The following is a 20,962-nucleotide window of genomic DNA, read 5'->3' as shown; positions in this document are numbered from 1 at the left end:
GCCTGCGAGCCACAACTACTGAAGCCTGCGCACGCCTAGAGCCCGTACTCCGCAACAAGAGAAGCCACTGCAATGAGAAGGCCCCACTAGCTGCAACTAGAGAAAGCCTGCGTACAGCAACGAAGACCCAAGGCAGCCCAAAATGAATGAATGAATAAAATAATAAAATAAAACTGTTTCCCTCCCCATCCGCTTTTGAGGACACTGCTGGTTCTCTTCCTACCACTCTTACTCCAGCACTTTACAGACCAGACCTGCCACGTGCCATGAATGAATATCTGGGCTCCCCCCACCCCCCAGCCCCGGGCTCCATCCTAGACTCCTTTCTATACTTTACATGCTTTCCTCTCGGGGACCTCAGTCACTCCCATGGCTTCAATTACCTCTTATGTGCTGATAACTCACAAAAGGCACCCCAAATCCTACCCACGTTTTGAGCACCAGACTGCTGAGTCCCACTGTCAGGCGGCCCTCTCCACCTAGACGCCTTGTTCTCCGCAGGTCAGAAACCTCTGTTCTCCCTTCTTGCCACCCCGCCTCCTCCCTGTAGCCTGTGGCCTCTTGCTCAGGCAACAACATTGTCATCCCCCAGTTACCCAGCTGGAAATCTGGGAGCGGTTTTGTCCCCTCACTCTGTCCCACCACCCACAAGTGGTTCCTTATTTCTTACTCACGTCCATCCCCACTCCAGCCCATTTCTCACCAAACTTATCCCAAGAGTCCCCCAACTGGCTTTTCCACTCCCAGTGGGCTCCCCCAGCCCCCCAAGCAATTCTCCCAACTGGTGTCAATACCAATTAAAAAAAATTTAAGTTTAAATTTTACTAAAGAAATTGTATCTTTCCCTTGTTGCCTTTCAAGATGTGGTGGCTTCCTGGCTTAATCTCCCATCACTCAGCCCTGACTCTCCAGACATACCAAACCTTCATTCCTTGGCAGACATGTCAAGTCCTTTTTCACTTTTCACCTAACTATTTTTCATCTGGTGAGGTAATTTTTTTCAGATGTAGCTCATGTGTCATCTTCTCTGGGAGACTCACCACAGGCAGGATTCGTGGGTCCTACACACTTTATATGTGCCTGTGGTCTAGGTGGCCTGTCATTTATGTAGCTCTCCCTTGCCAGAGCGTGGGTTTCCCGATGGCAGGGACAGTGTTTTAGGAATTGTTGCATCCCTAGCACCTAGTGTTATGCCTGGCCAGGTGCTTCATACATGTGAAAAGAAGGCAGTTCTTATCTCTGCCATCCTAATCACAGGCAGAGATTAAAAAATGTGATACTGGCTCCAGTCTAAATCTGTCCATCTCTTCTTTTTTTTTCTCCCCATTGAAACAGAATGAAGTAATAAGTAAACTCCTTGGGCGCCTATATTTACTTGACTCTGGGCCTTACTTCTACCCAAAGCACAACACGTATTTACTTCAGAACACTCAGCAAGCACCGGCAAAGGGGCACGAGCACTGCGCCCTGCAGGTGAGCAGACAGGGAACACAGCCCTGGCTCTGCCATGAACTGTGCGTGTGTGTGATCCTGGGTTGCTTGGCCTTCATGGGCCTCAGCTTTCTCACCTACACAGTGGGGATTACAATACAGGTCTTGCAGGGATGCCAAGAAGACCACATGAAACAGTAGGGCCTCGACAGATAGTGGCCAAACATAACCCATAGTACACTTCTCCCCAAACCACCTCATGACGGATTTGGAACGCAGGGCACAGTGGCGGGGGTAACCGATAAATGGATTAACTGGAAAATTCTTTCCCGCAAGTACCCTTCTCTCCTTGTTTTAATATTAGATGTGACCATGAATTCTGGCAGATTCTTCTGTGACAAAGTACAAAGACTGTCACCAGGGTCCAAGGACACTGATACCGAGACGAGAGACCCAACATCCCCTCGATCTAATATCAGACACATTCCTACAGCCATTGTTCACCGGGACCTGTGCCAGCTCAGATTTGGTTTCTCTTTTGTTAGGAGCTATGCCCGTCCCCGGTTCACAGGCCTGCCGGGACGGCTCTGGGATGGAGGAGCAGCGGGGACCCTACGGGACTGCAAGATGCCCCCAGACAGGGCCTCAGACCGCTTCCACCCAGCTTTACCTTTTAACTCCCGAGCTTTGGTGTCCAACATCTTCTTTTCTTCCTCATTCTCACTAGGAATTCCTTCATCTTCATCTCTGTTCCTAACACAACCACAACAAAACAGCACATTCTGAAGATGTCAATTAGTCTGATGGCGGCCCAACCATTATGAAACCACAGAGGTGCCAGGAGGCAGGGGTGGGCCAGGGTGTGTGACTCACAGGGTGCTGATCGTGTCCTGGATGATCTGAATCCAGCTGTTCCGCTCCTCTTTGGAGCTGGCGTGGACTTCCACCATCTCTGGATCTTTCATCCCCATACTGATTAGGAATAAACCTTTCTCCTCGTGTGCTACCTCTCTTACAATCAGCTTCTTTAGAGAGATCACCGTTGACTTCTGGTCCTGGAAAATGGGGAGAGTGCAGATATAAGACATGGATACAACATTCTAGCTCTTAAGACAACCTCCATCTAAGGTAAGACTAGATGCCTTTTAAAAGCATACGGCTCACTCACATTTTATCCAACAGAAAAAGATTTCCAAAAAGGAAACTAAAATTTAAGGTTATCAAGGTGCGAGTCCTGTTTTCTGCACGATGAGTCCTTTCCGGTTCGTCACAGAATCTGGTTGGCAATGTTATAAATTGGCAAGATTTGTAATACGTAATGTGTGAGACATACTCCAGTGACAGATTTCTTTTTAGATCAAATGCCAAAGGCTCTCAAAAGGATTATGAGGGAACAGAAAAATAATTGGTGGGGAGGGAGGTGGGCAGAAAATTGCAAGGGTATGTAAGAAATGACTCGGAGGCATTTGTCCTGAGCCAATTCTAAGAAGGTGGGAGAGAAGTAATACAGTGTTAACACTCACCACCTACTGTCATGGGTTTGAATACTATTAATTACAAACAGCAGAGACAAACAATTCAGCTTACCAATGACGCAAAGACGTATTTCTGGTCTTTTTCTTGAAGGAAAACTAAAATGTCAGTAAGCAGGACCGCTTGAACCTCTGCAGAGGGGGGAAGGGAAGAGAGAACAATGACCACTGAACGGTGAAGCACCTTCAGGGCACTTCATTAAAGGAAAACTCAGCAACACACCCGCACAGCACATCATTACACTCCTCCAAGGCAAGGGCTTGACATTTCTGCAGGGTCCAGATCTGATCATTAGATTTTTAGAGGCATTTTAAAATGGGATTTATCACCAAAGCCTTGTCTTGGAAAGGTTTAAGCACTCAGTGCTGGAAAGATATATCCCACAAGGCAAGATTTTTAAGAATAAATACTTTAAGAGTAAAGCTGGAAAGCAGGACTTTAACAGATGCTAAATAGCAACACATTCTACAGGTCATAATACTCAGGTCATAGTATTTCTCAACTTCTGATCATAGTAATGGGAAGAAGGCGTGGGACAGCAGACAGGAAGGCTGCCAGAAGGTGATGTACAAGAATATCTCAGTCTAATGAAAGGCAGGCTTCATCCACACGTCCTAGAGGACACGGATGGCTAGACGACACCAGCTGCCGTCACAGGTACACGGAGTACAGTGGCTCCGCTCCCAGCTCCAACACAGCACAGTCAACCTCAACCCTTCTGCACCGTGGAAACAGCCTTCTCTTCTTCTCAGTTAAGAAAAAACAAAAGCCAAATTAACATCTCTAGTTGGATCCAGGAATCAAAAGAATGCCACAAACTCTTGCTCTAATCCTCTAGGAGTATGAAGTGACATTTCCCATTATTCCCTTAAGGACAAAGTGGGACCTCCCTGGAGGTGAGCCGTCTACTGAGACCTAACAGGTCCCTCTGTACCACCTTTACTCTGGAAAGGGGAGCCTACAAATCTTTGGGAAAACAACGGGCTGACTTATGCAGCCGCCTCCTGGGTGGTCAGGACCCTCTTGGCCTTTTCTACCACTACTGCCAAAACTGGGGTGCCCTGTGTAATTCATTGCAAAGCTATGAGGAAAACAGAAGCAAGGATGTCTGATTCCTAGGGTGGTCTAGTTTTTCAGCCTAGACCACAGTAATTTTCCATGCACTACCATTAGTTTTGACAAGTTTTTTTTTTTTTAAACTTTACTTTTAAATCGTTCAGGTGTCTGCCAAAAAAAAAAAAAAAAAAAAAAAGAGCTCTAAAACATAAGTTTCAACTTTATGGAATCCTGAAGTTTACGTGATCACAGCGTCAGTAGATCAGAGAAAAACAATCCCATCCCTTTCAAGGGTTACCCAACACAGGACTGGCTGTTCTTGGCACAAGTCATTTTCACTTGGGGGTGAAAATGACTTAAACACCAAACTCTTATCTCCACTGGAGACATTTTAGGCCAGAAAACCTATCGTTCTGCCATTGCTTTGACCGCAACATTATTCCAACAGCTGGAATCTATCAGTTTTTATTTCGGGAATGAATAAATAAACTGCTGTGTAAAGAAAATACAGCACTGGCAGCAACTCTAGGAAATCCATCCTTACAAGAGCGGGCAGGTGCTTCTCTACCACCAGGCTGCCTCCGACACGGCCTCACAGTGGCGGTGAGGCCAGAGCCCTCAACTGTGGTCTCAGGACATCACAGAGCACCAGGGCTGGAAGGAAGGAGCTGCAGGGATCGCACAGTTCAAGTTCATCATGGAGCAGTGAGAGGCACGGCTGGCTGGTGGCAGGAAGGGGTATTTCTTCTCTCTGAGATGACCCTGCCCGGGGGAGCCCTTCCCGGATCCCTGCAACAATGACCGCCCTCGTCTCGGTCACTGGTACCTCCGCATCCCTGCTGTCCTCTACCCTGCCCCCAGCAGCTGAACTACACACACTCTAACTCACCCCTTTCCTGCTCAAACCCTCCATTCTGAGCCCATCCTTCGCTCACTCCCATCACCAGCATCCCTGCCAGCCCCCTAGTCCGGAGCACGCACCCACCCCAACCTGGCCCCCGGCCGATTCTTCAGCCGTATTTCCTGCCTCACTCTGCTGCCAGAGACCCCGCCTGCCCACCCCTCCCGACGGGCCAGACCCTTCAGCTCCACGCTTCCACGCTTCCTCCTCCCTTCTGCCTGGCTCCCTCCGCTTGTCCTCAGTTCACGCCTCTCTATTCTAGCAGCCATCACACTGCAGAGCGAGAACCTCTTTACAAGTCTCTTCATTCCGAGCCCAACTTCTATGCAGGGTGTCCTGCGACATTCACCTTTGAGAGCAGCTGAATGCCTGGGATTTCCTTACTCTGTGGTCTGAGCATGGTGAGACCCTAGCTAAGGACTCCTGGGAATTCTCCGAGAGCAGCTACCTATAGCATTACTTATACCTCGGCGACGAGAGAAGCACACATTTCACTCACGTGAGTTTTATGCCAGCGGGGCTGACGGCACTGGGCTGCTTTGTGTGCTCAGCTCACCGAGGCCAGGGAGGTGGGCTGGGTATACTCAAGGCTACTGGTGAGGTGAGAGTTACCATATAGGCCCAGAGGATACAGGTTTGATGAAAACAATTATTAAAAACAAACAAACCAACCAGATGTGCAGATGAATGAACAAACCTCCTAACTTCCTTCACTTGATGGGGCTGATCATTTAAAAGGTAAAAACTAAAATCAAACAGAAAATGAGTACCTTTTATGATCTCTTTTGCTTAGAGAAAGATAAAAGATGAAAAACAAAGTCTAATCATAAATCTAGTTGCTGTGAGTTAAACTTTCGTTTCTCTAAGGTCTCAGGAGCTGAAAATTCCTCTGCCGTCTCTTAGGAACGAGTGATGTATTTTTAATCTCAGAGAATCTATGAATTGTGCAACTGATGGTATTTCCCTCCTAGCAATTGTTTTGCCAGAGACCCTGACCCCAAATTTGTTGCCCCTCTTTCATAGGGAAAATATGCCTTCCTTAACACCTTGCTTTTTTGTATGAATCTTACCCTTTGCTTTGTTCTTTAAAAAAAAATTTTTTGTTTTTCATTTCCCCTGACTGCATCATTTCCTCGTTCTCTTACTGTATTCTATATGGTTTTGTAAGCCATCTCAAACCAGTCTTTTCTGACACAAGATTAAGATCAATTAAATGACTGCTGCTCCTGTGTGATGTCTGGACATGGGTCCCTGGGAACAACCTGGTGACATCTGGATCCTGCCCGCTGCCCTCTGGCACACACTTAGACTCTGACGAGAGCGAGCCTCACCTTTCAACCTCCCTGTTGTGCTCTTCAGAAACACGCTCCCATCCCGCACGAGCTTCTTCCGCTTCAGATCCTCCTTGGCAAACATCTGACCACTCTTCATTCTCATGATCGACTTGCTATCTGTCTTTGTATAAATCTCATTGAGACGGACCTTCTTTTCATAACTTGCCACTTTGCTGTCCACAGCTCCAATCACATCCTTCACCAGGCCCAGGGACTGAGCTAGATCTTCCTGCTCCACTTCACTGTCTGAGAAGGAAAGAATAACTGTCTCTACTGGGCAGAAGGAGGGGGACCCTGCCTTCTTGCTCCACATCACCGTCTTCCCTCTGTGGGCACGCCGGCAGAGCGAAGGCAACACGTCGAAGGGCACGTGCCTACTCCTGGCTCTGTCAGAGTTTAAATCAAGTTAGATGTTTCAATGATACAGATGACATGCAATTATGTGCCGCGTTCTAAAGTGGAAGGAACCCAACATTCTTAGGGAGGGAGAGGAGCAACGAGTTTTTTATTTATGTCTTTGTTTTACCTAATCCTTAACGTAACTGCTTAGGAGCAGGATTAGCTGAGAGAGAAACTACTAAGTCGTGATTAAACGAGAAACAGCGGTGATTCTAGCACTTGCAGGTGGGAATCATCTCCCAGTCTAGGGACAAGTGACAAGTTGCTCAGGTCACTGAACTCTCGTTGGGATCACTAAGTGGTTCCTTCCCTTCTTGCTCTCATTCACCCTAAGTCTGCTGATATAACACTTTACGTTTTCACTCAAGAAAACTGTTTTTAAGATAAAACACAGGCTCTCTTTTAGACCTTCTCGACGTAAAAGAGTTCTTCTACGGGGTCTCCAGTGCTGTTGGACAGACCGCAACAGTCCACTGGCAAACAAGACTGAGTCCAGAGAGACACGCACCTTTGGTACATTGCAATATTCTTTGGAACAAAACCGGGTATTTGGTGATCCGCTGGGTTACAAGCAATACACACTCTGGGATTCCAAGCCTCCGTACGACCGAGCTGCTCATCTTCTTCTGCAAGGAAGTAAACCAAGTGTCAGGAACTACCCAAGGGAGAAGGCTCGAGCTAAAACTGACAGTGACACAATGCTCTGGACAACATGGAAATCCCCACCGTTTCACATCAATACCTTCACAAAGGCCTGAAAACGCTTATCCTTGGTATAGAGGTCTTTGAAGTAGTTTACAGACTGGTTGTGCTGCCCACAAAACTTGCCGTATGTCTTCTTTAAGCGTTTTGCGTTCTCTCCTGAAAACTGCAGAGGAAAGAGAACAGAAGTTATGCCATAACTCAGGGTGCTAAACTCCTATTATCATTTTGTCCAAAGTTTCCAGTCTACTTGTGAAACCCAAGAGAGCTTCCTCATAACTTCCCCCCAAAGATTAAAAGATTTAAAATGGTACAGGAGCTTTGGAAAACAGTTTAGCAGTTCCTCAAAAAGTTAAATATAGAGTTACTATATGACCCAGCAATTCCACTCCTAGACATAAAAACATATGTCCACACAAAAACCTGTATACGAATGTTCATAGCAGCATTATTCACAACAGCCCCAGAGTGGAAATAACCCAAGTGTTCATCAGAGGATAAATGGATAATGTAAGAATGAAAAAAGCCAATCACAAAGGACAACATATTGCTTTATTCCATTTATATAAAATGTGCAGAATAGGCAAACCCACAGAGAAAGCAGATTAGTGGTTGCCTAGGGCTGGGGAAGTTGGTGGGGGTGATGATGATAAAAATGTTCTACAACTGACCGTGGTGATGGCTGCACAGCTCCACGGATATACTGAAAACCACTGAACTGTGTACTTCAAATGGGTGGATCACAGGGCATATGAATAATATTTCAATAAAGCTCTTACATATATTTAAAAAATAATAAACACAGAAATATCTATGTACTGTGCACATAAGAAATGCAAGATGTGTTTTAACTCCCATTTGTCATAACCCAGTAATAAAACAGAGAGACTCACTAGAAGTCTTTCATGAGGTAGCAGTCTCAAAAAAGTCATCCTGATAAGTTAGAAAGACATCAGAAACGGCCGTCATTACCTAGGGAATCTGTTTATCCTACTTACCTCAGGCCAGCAGGCCTAACAATTCTGCATGGCCCTTACATCATTCCCAAGCGTGTGCAATCTCAACGGTTCATCTGAAGCTACGTTCACTGTGGGGTACCCGCTGAGTTTCTCTATGTGGTCCACAAGACACGTGCTAAGCATCAATTCCCACTGGACTAACAATCTCTGGAGGCAACACAACTTGATCCTTACCCCAAAACTTGAAAAAACGTTCAGAGTAGCCTTTCCTTTTCTCCTTTACCAACAGAGAAGCTGAGGCAGAGAGATTTTTAAGTGATCGGCTCCCATCACAAAGCAAGTGCTCTAAAAGGGTGATTCTAGCACTGGCGCTCAGAACGAACAAATGGACACCACGGGGCTAACATCTTACTAGAGGACATGCACAAATACAAGGAGCTACAAGGTCAGAGGAAGTACCAGTGCAGGTCTGAGGGTGGGGAGGAGGAGCAGAGGGAGAAACATGGAAAATGACAGGAGGGGGATGTTTGGGGAGGAAGGGTCCTCACTTGCAGAGCTGACCGTGCCCACTTTGAGGCCCTGACCACCAGTGTGAACGCATTCACTACACTGCATCTGCATTTACTTCACGACATGCCTATCCTTCACTCCTAGAACATGAATTCCATGAAGCAGAGGTCTACACTATATTTACCTTTGTGCTTCCACATGGTATTGAGTAAATCCCCAGTAAATACTTGCAAAATGAATGAATGAAGGCACCAATGAATTAATAGGGCGAGGGGTACAGACTCAAGAATACAACGAAAGGACAATATTTCCAATTCTCAGGCAAATGTTCCAGCAAGTAAGCCTCTGCTTCCACAATGAGGCAGAGACTTGCCGGTGAGAAAGAGCTAGTCAGATGTGATGCAATGACCCTCTGCCTATAAAGGTTATACTAGCATTATTCTTCTTTCAAAAAGAATGTTTTAAAAAAGAAACATTTAGAAACTGCTTATGACACAGACATCTGAAAGTATCAAAACAATTTTTAGCTAAATTGCTTTAGACATAGGATTGAAACCATACCACACCTTGACGAAAATATTAGCAAGAAATATTTTATGAATTATTTTACAGATGGTTTCTTAGTCAAGTTTTTAGTCTCAGGTGGTTTTTAGATAAATGAGCCTTTTGATTTGAGTCACAGGTTGAAGTTGAGACTTCCAACAAATATTTTTTGATCTCTTAAACTATAGTATCTCTGATGTTGGTACAGACTCTGAGGAAGAAAAACTGGCTTTTACTGCATGTCTACCATGTATGCTGGGTACTTTATATATACATTATCTTTTAAATTTTAAAATAGCATTAAAAGAGAAAATCTACTGTCCTCAATTACAGAAAAAGAAACTGAGGGTCGGAGCGATGCAATCACTTGCCTAAGCTCACAGAGATCGTGAGCAGGACAGCCAGGATGTGAACGCACGGCTACGGGGCCCCCAGTGCGTATGAGAGGCGCCAGGGGCCCTCCCGCTGCTCACCTGGTGCACAAGCACATCCCCAATCCTCTTGATGAGAAAGTTCTTTTCACTTTTATCCACCAGAGAGTCCTTCTTCCGCTCCAGGATCCTCTGTAAGAACTGGCTGTGGATACTGATCAGCTCATCCAAACAGGGGAAGAGCTTCTCCACCATCTGCTGCTCGAAGAGCAGGTCGGCCGTCATGCCCCGGCTGTACACGTCGCTCATGATCTTGAGTGTGCGGAGGTGGTGGAACTCCGTCTGCATCAGCTCTGGGGGAGGGACAAGGCTCAGTGGTCAGGAATGCTCTCCTCGAGGATTCTCCTGCAAAGTGTGTCTGCTGCTACTAAGAGCCCAATTTTGTCTTAAGGCTATTTACGGCCCAATTTAAACTTTAAAACTGAGTCAACAGCTGTCTTTTCCCTAAAGTGTTTTCATCCTATTCCTCGATTTTTTCATGGGACCTCACACTATTTTCTGACAGGTGTACTGGATTCCATCACTCTTAAGTGGTGGTTTCCAAAGTGGTCTTCATTGGGATTCAAGACCTTTCATGATTTACTACGTTCCTATTTCCCAGAAATGACTTGTGTTTAGTCTAGTTTCTACTGTAGCTGAGGAATTAAACTGTACTGTCACAAGAGATCTCTTTTTAGGACTATCGCATAAATAAGCACTCATATTAAATAAAATGTCCAATAAAAGTAAAGAATATAATTTTACAGAGAGAGAAAAGGATAGAAATAAGATGTCTTTATACCTCAAAGTTTTCAAAAGAAAATCTTTGAGATGCTACATACTTGAAAATTGACTTGACATAGCCCAATAAATCCCCTAATAAACAATGCCAGACAATGCAAATCAAATATTAGCACAGCACATGAAGAGTCTCACCATAAATCACTTCTTGCCGTTTGACCACATCTTTCTTCTGCTGTTTCAGAAACTTGCTGTCCACTATCTGACTCCAGGACTCTGCTTCCAGCTGTTTGGACTCAAGCTCAAAGTCTCCCATTAGCTGCCCTTCATTCATGTCTGTACCTACTCCTCAAAATACAAAAAAAATCAGTATCAGAATCCTGCGTCTGTGACCTCTAAAAAAAAACCTCTGCTGGACGTTCCTCAGGGTGATAATTTCATGAGACATAAACACTCTACACTAACACAGGGACGTTCATAGAATATATATTCTACTAGAAAAGATCATTTTCTGTTCCGGAGTGACACACTCTATATATTCAAGACTTCGGTTAAGGGTGATAAACGTCACATAAATCAAAGATGATTAAGACATGATCAGGGTCCTGGTGACTTTACTTGTTTAAGAGAGTAGGCTTACAACTGTGCCAAAAGAGCTAGAACTGAATGTGTACGAAAGTCTAGGGGAAGAAGAAGCGTTTGTACCAGAGTCTGACCACATTAAAATCAATGACATCCTTCAGTGGACAACCATCTAACAACAGGATAAGTGGGTTTACCACTCATTTTAAAGCATGTGATGCTTTACAGACAGTTTAGAGAAGTTTCACAGGAGTAAGGAAGAGGCAGGAGATGCGTTAGTGCTTGCATTCTAGGAGATGGCACAAAGTCTCTGCAGACGCACACAATACACGCCGTGGCTTCTGCTTACCCTCATCAGTAAGGGACTCTGTTGACTCATTGACCTTGCTGATTTTATTTAGTGAGTCTGTTGAATGAGACAGGAATTTCCAGGTGTTTGATATGTTCTCATCATTGCCAACTCTGGGGGCAAAAGGAAACACATACTGTCAGATACATTCTGAGAAGCCATAGTTTCCGGTCTTAAGTGAAGATCTGAAAAATTATAAAATGACAGCTGGCTGCAAGTACTACAATGATGGAAGACAAATTACTTATGCCAGGTACCCAGCAATATGCAACACAAACTATTAAGGAAGGTTGGAGGCATTTAACATCACTGCAAGCATGAACTTTTTGAGCCTTGGGTTTTTTTAAACGATAGGTAGCAAGGAGAATGCTCCTCCTTCAAACTGCATACACATTATACAAGAAATTTTTGTTTGAAACTCATGTCTAACCACTACACTTTTCCCCTGTGTTCCCTAAATAACTATAGACCAAGCACTTATATTAAACCATATTCTTTGAACTTTTCTTGACCCCAACTCACCAGCTAGCACATCAGGCACCCAGTAGATGTTTGTGGTACAACGCAAAAGTAAGCCAGAGTCATTTAAAACTAAATTTTATTTAAAGGCCAACTTTTAGAAGTCATAATATAAACTCATTTGGATAACATAAGAACTTTGAAAAGAAAGCCTTTGGTTAATGACAACAGAAAGACAAAACAATATAAAAATACCTGAAACTTTTTTTTTTTAAGGAGGAGGAAACAGTAGCCAGCACAGAGGTTAGGAAACACAGACAAAAGGAGATTTGCATCCTTCAGTTGGGAATTTTCCTCCAGCCTAGGTTAAGAGAGCTGCAAGAGATGTTTTGAGTCCTATATTTGAGATGACTTCTTTACTGGATGGGAAGGCAGGCATCTTACCCCAAACAGCCAGCAACATCATAATCGGCCCTGTGCTAACCACAGACAGCCGAGGCCTGAACAATCAGGGGCCACAGCAACTTCTGGAGGGACCACAAAAGGAACTCAGTGCAGATGAGGGACGGGGAACCTACTGTAGTACCCGGCCCATTATTCACTCCCATGACTTAAGAGTCAAGAGGCGAGTTTAAAAAAAAAAAAAAAAAAGCTACCCCCTCCCCCCAGGTTCATCTGACCAACAGAAAAGTGTGACATATGAAAATACAAGTGATTGAAACCAAACATTCAGAATTAAATCTTTTTTCCTAGTCCCACTTCTTATTTTGATCTGAAAATCATCCTTTTAGAAGGCAGGTTCTTTAAAAGCAGGGCTGATCATGTATAAAAGCAGAGGACAACTGGCCTAAAAATGGTGTTTAGAGGGGATCCTTGCTACAAAATGGCGATCATGATGGTGCATCAAAGTGTAATCCTCACCCCACTCATCTGTAGCGCTAACCCATTACGTTATACACTTCTTTCTAAAACAATCTTTTTGTCAAATGGTATACATTATTATGCTCTGTCACCTAGATGTCAACTGTGCTAGCTTTACATCCCCACTCACCCAGCAATGTTCTGAATGGAGACACTTTTGGAGAGCGACACACTCTGCTGGGACCGTCTGTTAACAAACATGGGGGCGGCAGTGGTTTCATCGGCCAGGAGGACTGCGGACCGAGGGCGCTCCTTGGGCTGGGAGGCTGTAAAGAATGAAAGGACACCAAATGAAGTATCACCGACACATGCCCACCAGCACTGACTCACCGGATGAATGCCAAATAGAAGCAAACTGCTTTAAAAGAGATTTACCCTGGGAGTGTAAATAGGCACAAACACTCTTATGCAGGACAACTTGGCATTAGCTGTTGAAACTGTAAATGCCTATATCTTTGATCCAGTAATTCCATTTAGGATATGTTTATTCTACAAGATTTACTTGTTTCTATTTGAAATGACATATGTCCAAAGTTATTCAATGCAAAGTTTGGTAAAAGCAAAATGAGTATCAGAAGAAGATCAGTTAATAAATCATGGTACAGCCTACATGTGAATACTATGAAGCTTTAAAAAAAAATGAGGACTCTCTCCATGAACTGACACAGATCTGCAGATAACATACTAAGGGGGAAAAATCAAGGTGCAGAATAAAGAGCGCAACAGACCCACCTTTTATGTTTTAAAACCATAATTAATAATCCAAATTGGTATTTGCTTTATTTTAATAAAGAAACTTAAGGAAGATAAATATAAAACTAAGAAAAGTGGTTTACCCGTGGGGTGTGATGGAAATGAGGCGACGAGGATAAAGAATCGTGTGAAAGTATCATATATTTAAAAATTTAAACTAATTCAAAGTAAGAGAAAAGGAGACCGAAAGAGTTTTAAGGATAAAAGGAGCCTCAGAGGTAACTGAGGCTGGTGTTCTTTGGGAGGACCTACCAAGAAACGTGTGAGGGGCTGGTTAGATATGCAAATTCCCAGCCCTCCTTGTTCTGTGCGGGTGGGACCTGGGAGTCTACACGTTTACCAGCTCCCCAAGCGATCCTTCTGTACAATGTCTGAGAACACAGGTTTTGACCAATTCCTTTAATTTACAGATGAGGAAAATGCAACATGTGTTTGATGTCACATAGCTAATTTGTCCTCATACTGCATATTTCTCTTGAACTTGACCAAAGAGGAAACTGGGGCTCTAATTTCATGCTAAAGTCGTCACACTGCCATCTGGGTAACAAACTGTTTTTCCTCGGTAGCTAACTAAACTGCTGCATTATCTGTCCATCCCCAGGAGCATGAGGAGCTGAAGGAAGTAAGACTGGGGCAGCTGTTACGGCTTCACAGTATTACAGGATGTTTCTGACTTAATACAATTAATAAAACCATTAATTTCCAATTCAAATTCGATTTAGAAGGTGGTGATATAATAAACACCAGAAACATGCTACCCTACAACACGACCAGACCCTTCCTGCAGGAAGCACACAGGAAACTAGGAGATGTGGGTCCCACACCAACAGGGAAGAAGGGCAACTGGCAGGGAAGAGAACATGCTCAAGTGTTCAAGAGCCTGGAGCACATCCTCAGTGTCTCAGAAGGGAAGCTGCTGAGCAGATAAAATCTGATGGAGGAAGAAACACCGGTTCTTGAAGAACAGTAGGATGTGGGTAAGTCAACAGAAAAAGAGGACATTCTGAAGAGGAGAACCGTATGAAAGAAGGCAGAAACACTCTATTAATGTGAAAGGGAGGTAACAAGCAGAAGAGGAAGTAAGTAGAGGGGTGTATATAAGGGATCAGTGAAACGGCCGGAGAAGCAGAACGAAGTCATGTCATGCAGAGCCCTGAAAATCTGAAAGAACAACCTGCATCTAAAAGGCAGCAGAGCGGGGTGAAAACAACTTTCCCTTGTTGAAGCCAATCCACTCCACTCAGGGAAGTTGCTAACTACTCTCTGAGCCTCAGCATCCTTATTTGTGATGGTGATGGTAGTGGTGAAGCAAACACTGAAGGAGGCCTAACCACCAAGTACTTCACTGGTGTGATCTCACTTAAACCCGATGACCACCTGCTGATACTATTACCATCTTTTCACAGAGGAGGAAAACGAGGAATAGGGGATTTAGTAAATGTCCGAGGTTACGCGGCTGTTAAGTGGGATGCTGGGACTCAAACCCATACAACTTGAATCCACAATCTGTACTCTTAGCGCTACGTTACCTCAGGAATAAAACAGGTAAGACAGGAATAAGAATACATGTGGGGGTCAGACAGAATAGGTATTTTTTGGAAAAATGCTATTTTATCTGATTTGAAAGAAAAAAATGGTTTCTGAAATAAGGGATAATGTCACAGAACAAAAGTTTAAGGAAGATTAGACTTGTAAAAGGTGTTGGAATGGGTTGGATCATTGGTTAAAGTGGGTGACGGTCTGGCACAACTTTTCTTCTAGGAATCTACATGCAAAGATGGGCAATAACTGGACTTCTCTCTAAAGGGACTCCACACCCTCCTGGTGGCACAGTCTCTACAGCCATTCCGGAGCCATCTGGAAGCACGCAGAGCAGTGGGGCACAGGGCAGTGGTCCTCAAGCTCGAGTGTGTGCGTCACCATCACCTGCAGCATCTACTGAAACACAGATCACTGAGCTCCGCCTCTGGAATCTCTGATGTAGTAGGTCTGGGTAGGGCCCAAGAATTGGCACTTCTAATTGATCCAGGATCTACACTTTGAAAAACACGGCCTGAAGGTAAGTTTCCCATGGGTTCCCAAAGAGCAAATTTAGGTGATATTCATGACTGCATCTTTATGGCAGGAGTTGGAAACAACTCAGACAACCATCTTTGGGGGAACTGATAATTAAAATGTGGTATATATTTATGAAAGAACACCATACAGCGATCTGAAACAATAGCTTACATATAGTAACACGCATAGATCTCAAAACCATATTGAGTGGAAAAAACCCCAGCAGAATGGATAAGCAAGTCATATCATCTAATTTAAATTTAATGCACAAAATCATAAGAGACATTTCCAGAGGTACACATATGTCTAAAGATACGGCAGATTAGAGAGGTTTACATTAAATATACTGCAGTGCGTGCTGAGGAGGGGAAAGGAATGAGATAGGGAATGAAGAATGAAAAGGGGAAAATATTAAGTAAAATCAAAGTGAAGCTTTGCACAGACTGGAGAAGACAGGTTGATGTGAATGGGAGAGGTGTGATTTACCCAATTTGTGTACCACTGAAGTCCTTCGGAAAAAAAGAACTATTTTCATAACTTCACAGTTTGTCAAGAAGTTTAATAAGCAAGATCTCATCTGACGCAACTGTAACGCTGCTAAAAGCAAGTTTCACTGTCGACTCACACAAGAGAAATTTCAAGACACACAGGGCTAAGGTGCTGCCTTTTAAGCTAAGACACACACTATTCTAGAACCTTCCAGAGAGTTTGATGGTAGAATGTTAAGCTTTTGGTCAATGAAACTGCAGCCTTCTCTAAGTATTCAAAATAGGTATTCAAATCTTGCTTAAGAATAACAAATAAATACTACAGAAGTATGGGTAAGTCCTGAACCAGAGAGGCGAAAAGGAATCATGAGAGGTGGGCTGAGCTACTTACACTTGTTTCTCATAATGACTGTGGGCAGCGAAGATGTGTCGTGTGCCTGAAGGCTCCCTTTGGGCTGCTGAAAGGAAAAGAAAGTCTGAGTGAGCACTGCATTTACAATTTATCTTCTGTCAAGTTTCAAGAGGCCTAGAGCAGGAAGCCAGCTGCTCCTACCTCCCCGCTCTGTTCCTGCCGATGGTCCTCAGCATCCTAGCCCTAGCGACAGCCACCCACTCCGGCTCTCCTCTGGGCCCGCCAAGCACTCTGATCCTGCAAATGCTGTCTCTTCTGCCTGGAAGGCTCTTTTCACCTTCACAGGCACGGCACTCTTCTACTTCAAGATAATCCCTCCTTGGCAGAGCCATCTGTTAGCTTCTTTCTTCTCCTCACCCGAGGCAGCGACTGGCACCCCTTAGAATCCTGCACGCGCCCCCGCCTAGTTTTTTCCTTATTTATGGTCATCGCCTGCTTGTCCATCTTCCCCACCAGAATGCTGGTTCCTTAAGAGCGGCATCTGTGCCCTTTTTGTTTCTATTTCTCCAGTGACTCGCATTTATAAGGTGTTAAATAATTCTTAGGCAAAGTGCTAATTTTAAGACTTTTGTTGTAGCATGGAACAGAGACACTGTGTAACAAATTACAGACTGAAGCAATTAGTCTGAGATAAATCATTAGTGAAAAAGGGTCCATTTAAAATGGAACTCCCCCTTTCAGGTTACATTCTTTTCTATGGGATATGCTGTATCCCTATCATTCTCCTTCTCTATAGCACATTCACAGTAACGGCAGTCTTACCAGAGATCACAAACTCAAATGCCTGTGGGGTCAGGCAGGGAACAAAGGACAGAGGCGAGTTGGAGGAGGGGGTAGTGGCAGTCTGGGGCTTGTACATCTTGTCTAGAGGAGGCAGCAGCCACTCAGCCCCAGTAGATTATCACCCACCACCCACCTCTCCAACATTTAAGGAACTACAGGCCAGATACTGTTCTACGTGCTTAGGAGCTATTAATGGATCAAACACTCCTGACTTCAGGCTGCGTGGCAAGTTTGGTGCTTACAGTCTAGTGGGGGGAAGGTACAGATCATAAAAAGTAAATGTAATATAATAAATACAGTGTGTTAAATAGACCCTAAGAAGGTGATAAGTACTATGGAAAAAAAGAAAAAGAGCAAGGTGGGAATTGGGAATGCTGGGTAAGGGGAAATACCAGGGCTGTGAGATCTCTCCATTTATTTCCTCAGGAGAAATCAGAAATCCAAATTGGTGTGAAATACGATTTTTCAATAAATACGCTAACTCAAATAAAAAAAAAATTACTCCATGAGCCAAAGAAGATTTATGCCCATGGACTGAATAAGACCTGGGGTACAGAAGTCTGTCATCTTTACACTAGTTCAGTGCTTCTCAAAGTGTGGTCCTCGAACTAGCAGCATTAGCATCACCTGGGAACTTATTAGAAAGGCAAGTTCCTGGCCCCTCCCCACCCGCCAAATCGGAAACTCTGGGAGTGGGGCCCAGTGTCATCTTATAACAAGCCCCCGAGGTGATTCTAACGCACACTCCAGTTTGAGGCCACTGCACTAGATAAATGCGTTTGGTTACTGGAAGCACACAGCATGCTGAGCATTTGTGTAGACGGAGCTGGAGAGCACTCTTCTGACAAGGAACAAAGACATTTATGAGTGACTACAACACTGAAAACCACAGAGGCCACCTAAACGCCCATCTGCCCCCAGCCCCGTACTCTTTCTTTAAGGGCTCTGATATGCAGTGCCTGTTATCACACAGCTGCATACTCAGAGCATGTACCATCATACACTTCCTGCTCCTGTCATGTGATCCACACGAGCCTGTGGAGAAAAGTGCTGCCAGACAGGCCCGTTTAACCCTGACACTCCCCAGCCCATCAGCGTGTCAGAGCCCCTGATTTCCACCTGCTGCCCTCATGGTCCTGAAGAAGGAAGCCAGGCGTGTGAAAGGCAGAGTAGGTCTGCAGACACAGTTAAGCAGAAAACCACTTCAACGGCGACACAGATTAAAATCACAGAGAAATGTGCATTTAACATGGAGAAGTTCTGAAAGCATTTTACCTTCCAAAAGCCACAAATTCCCGAGTGTGTTAAGAAGAGAAAAATCATTTTTGGTTATTTTAGTCTCAAAGTAGGTACCAAATGATGAAAACAAACAAAAACTACAACCCCAAATCTCCCAACTCTGAAGATTTTATTGGTTTAGTCAAAAATGTCTTACCTTCATTTTGACCTTTGCACAGGAGGCCAGACTTTCTCTACAGCCTTTGTGGACAAAAGCACTACAATCTGAAAAGAGAGCAAAACCCCAGGTGACATTAATACACAGCAAACAGATCCCCCAGACTGATTTTCCACTGCCACAGCAACCGACAGACTGCCAGGTGAAGTCACTCACACGTCAGAATGTGACTAGCCGAAATTACAGATTGCAGCCCTCTTCTAGGAAGCAGGCATGCGATGCCATTTGGAGGAGGAGAAACAAGAGCAGATGTGATTTCCGATTAATAAAAACTAGAAATCTGAAACTTCTCGGGCAGGAAGCTGAGAGGCTACAAAACTAAAACTGAAAGCATCTGCCGTCAATATGTAAGTCTAAGTCACAAATAATACATAAATGATATACATTTACATATACATATAGACATTTACATATACGTTTAATAACACCCACAAATAACACATAAATACAGCCCCTTAACAGGGGCTGTGAAATCTGTATGGCTGTGTCAAAGGTGGAATGTGAATCTGAAAATCTACCTGTTGATGTCCTTTGACTTGGAAACCTAACTACCCTGAACTTTTTGCAACACCCCGAGTGAGTCAAGAGCCGCAGAAGAAAGGTCATCAGAACCACCCTAAAGCACCTCTGGGAGCCCTGACTCAAGAGAAAGTGGGAGGCTTCCTGAATGATGAACAGAGATTTCCCGCAAGATGAAGCACAGCCCATAATCCTCCAAGGACACGATTTTATTTCAACTCTTATTTCTCACTCCTTGGCCCACAAGGGCCACTGATGTAAAAACCCCTCCCTCTGTGCCTCACAAGGGTCATCATCAGCTTGTACTGCTGCCATAAAGTCATAAAACAGAACTGCGCCAGGAGGCCAGAGGTGAAGTAAAACAAATAAGAGAGCTGTCTGTGGGGACACCCCATGACGAGCATCTCTCCAGGGAAGGACTGCCTGAGAAAATCAACAGATACCACCCAGCAGGCAACGCTCCACACGCTGAGTCAGGAAGCACCACGGGTCCTGCCTATGCTAACCCACGAATCATGGGCCAGGATGCTCTCCTGGTTCCCACGTACGGATTACGAGGATACTAGAATGGAGACTGCCAGAACCCCAGCCCCCAGAGGCTTTTCCCCATTCCTTCCTCAATGCCTACTCGGTTCACAGGTCTCTTCCCTAACACCACCAGTCACAATGCGTTGGATCATCTTATGGTTTTCTCCTCCACTGAGCGCTCCTCTAGGGCAGGGTCCCTTCATCTACTGCCGAATCCTTAACTAGGTCTCCCCAGCATAATGCCTGGCTCATGCCACCTACTCAAACGTCTGTTTGAGATCTTATGTCTATTTATCCAAACGCCAAGGGCCCTGACACAACCTAGATTACGGTATGTCAAATATCTTATCAACACTAAAAGGAGTACTAGAAGAACCACCATCACACTAAATGTGATTTAGGTCCTGGCTCTCCTGATTAGTTAATGTTACCCTATGCAAGTTCCTTCTCTATAGGTCTCAGTTTCCTCAGACCTATAAAATGAAAGGAAGTACCACATTTTCCTCCAAGTTCCTTTTCTCTGTGATCCTATAAGACTCCTTATGCTACATCTCTTGAAGAAAGAGATAATTTTCCAAGTAAATCCACTAGATTGTTCTATAAGGTTCATGTTGCAGAAGAGTTTTCAACTTAGTCATCTGAATTATCACTAGGACAGACCCATCCTTCAGGGCATGGTTAGGGAAAGTTCCAACTGGAGGAATCTTGGCTGAAGCTATTTCCATAAAAGAGGCGATAGGGAGCAACTCTACTTTTGTTGACAGGATGGCCCAGAGTGGGAACTTGTCTGGAAGTGGGGTGGGGTGAAGTATTCTGGGCCTTTTACTCTCAAGCCTACCAAGCCTTCTATCTAGCTAAGCTCTTCTAGCTCCACCCCAAGTGAAATTCACAGTCTGGTCATTTTTCTGATGTTAAACAATCAGAAGAGCCATCCATTTACCAACGGCAGCATGAGGAGAGACTCTCCTGGGAAAGGCTCACTCAGGGAATCAACAAGAGGAAAAAACCTGGAAGGTTTTATCTCAGTCACAGCTCTATTCTTATTTCCATTGTTTTCTTCTCCAGGAGGAAGACTGCAAGGGAGCTACATGGATGCTACGCTCCCTGCAATTTCTACTGTTTGTGATCATGACCA

The 20,962-nt window shown here is 44.4% G+C and overlaps 1 protein-coding gene across 14 annotated transcripts in view; it reads right to left on the bottom strand.

Annotated features, from left to right (window-relative positions):
• Positions 1–20,962, bottom strand: part of AKAP13 (A-kinase anchoring protein 13) — a 342,407-nt gene that overhangs the window by 16,181 nt on the left and 305,264 nt on the right. For 10 of the 14 annotated variants that reach the window (XM_082449034.1, XM_082449027.1, XM_082449028.1 and 7 more), the window contains 12 exons: positions 18,760–18,827; positions 16,521–16,587; positions 12,961–13,096; positions 11,451–11,563; positions 10,715–10,867; positions 9,842–10,092; positions 7,397–7,522; positions 7,163–7,280; positions 6,253–6,501; positions 3,019–3,095; positions 2,305–2,486; positions 2,102–2,184 (listed from right to left, as the gene is read on the bottom strand). In XM_082449034.1, coding sequence (XP_082305160.1) covers positions 2,102–2,184; positions 2,305–2,486; positions 3,019–3,095; positions 6,253–6,501; positions 7,163–7,280; positions 7,397–7,522; positions 9,842–10,092; positions 10,715–10,867; positions 11,451–11,563; positions 12,961–13,096; positions 16,521–16,587; positions 18,760–18,827 — 1,623 coding nt within the window. The remainder of the gene's footprint in view (positions 1–2,101; positions 2,185–2,304; positions 2,487–3,018; positions 3,096–6,252; positions 6,502–7,162; positions 7,281–7,396; positions 7,523–9,841; positions 10,093–10,714; positions 10,868–11,450; positions 11,564–12,960; positions 13,097–16,520; positions 16,588–18,759; positions 18,828–20,962) is intronic. The other 4 variants (XM_082449035.1, XM_082449033.1, XM_082449026.1 and 1 more) reach the window with 2 other exon arrangements.

The sequence above is a fragment of the Balaenoptera physalus genome (genome assembly GCF_965194825.1).
Source record: "Balaenoptera physalus genome assembly, chromosome: 2".
In the NCBI taxonomy this organism is placed as follows: Eukaryota; Metazoa; Chordata; class Mammalia; order Artiodactyla; family Balaenopteridae; genus Balaenoptera; species Balaenoptera physalus.
The sequence above is the reverse complement of the archived record's forward strand: the minus strand, read 5'-3'. Positions and strand labels throughout refer to the sequence as shown.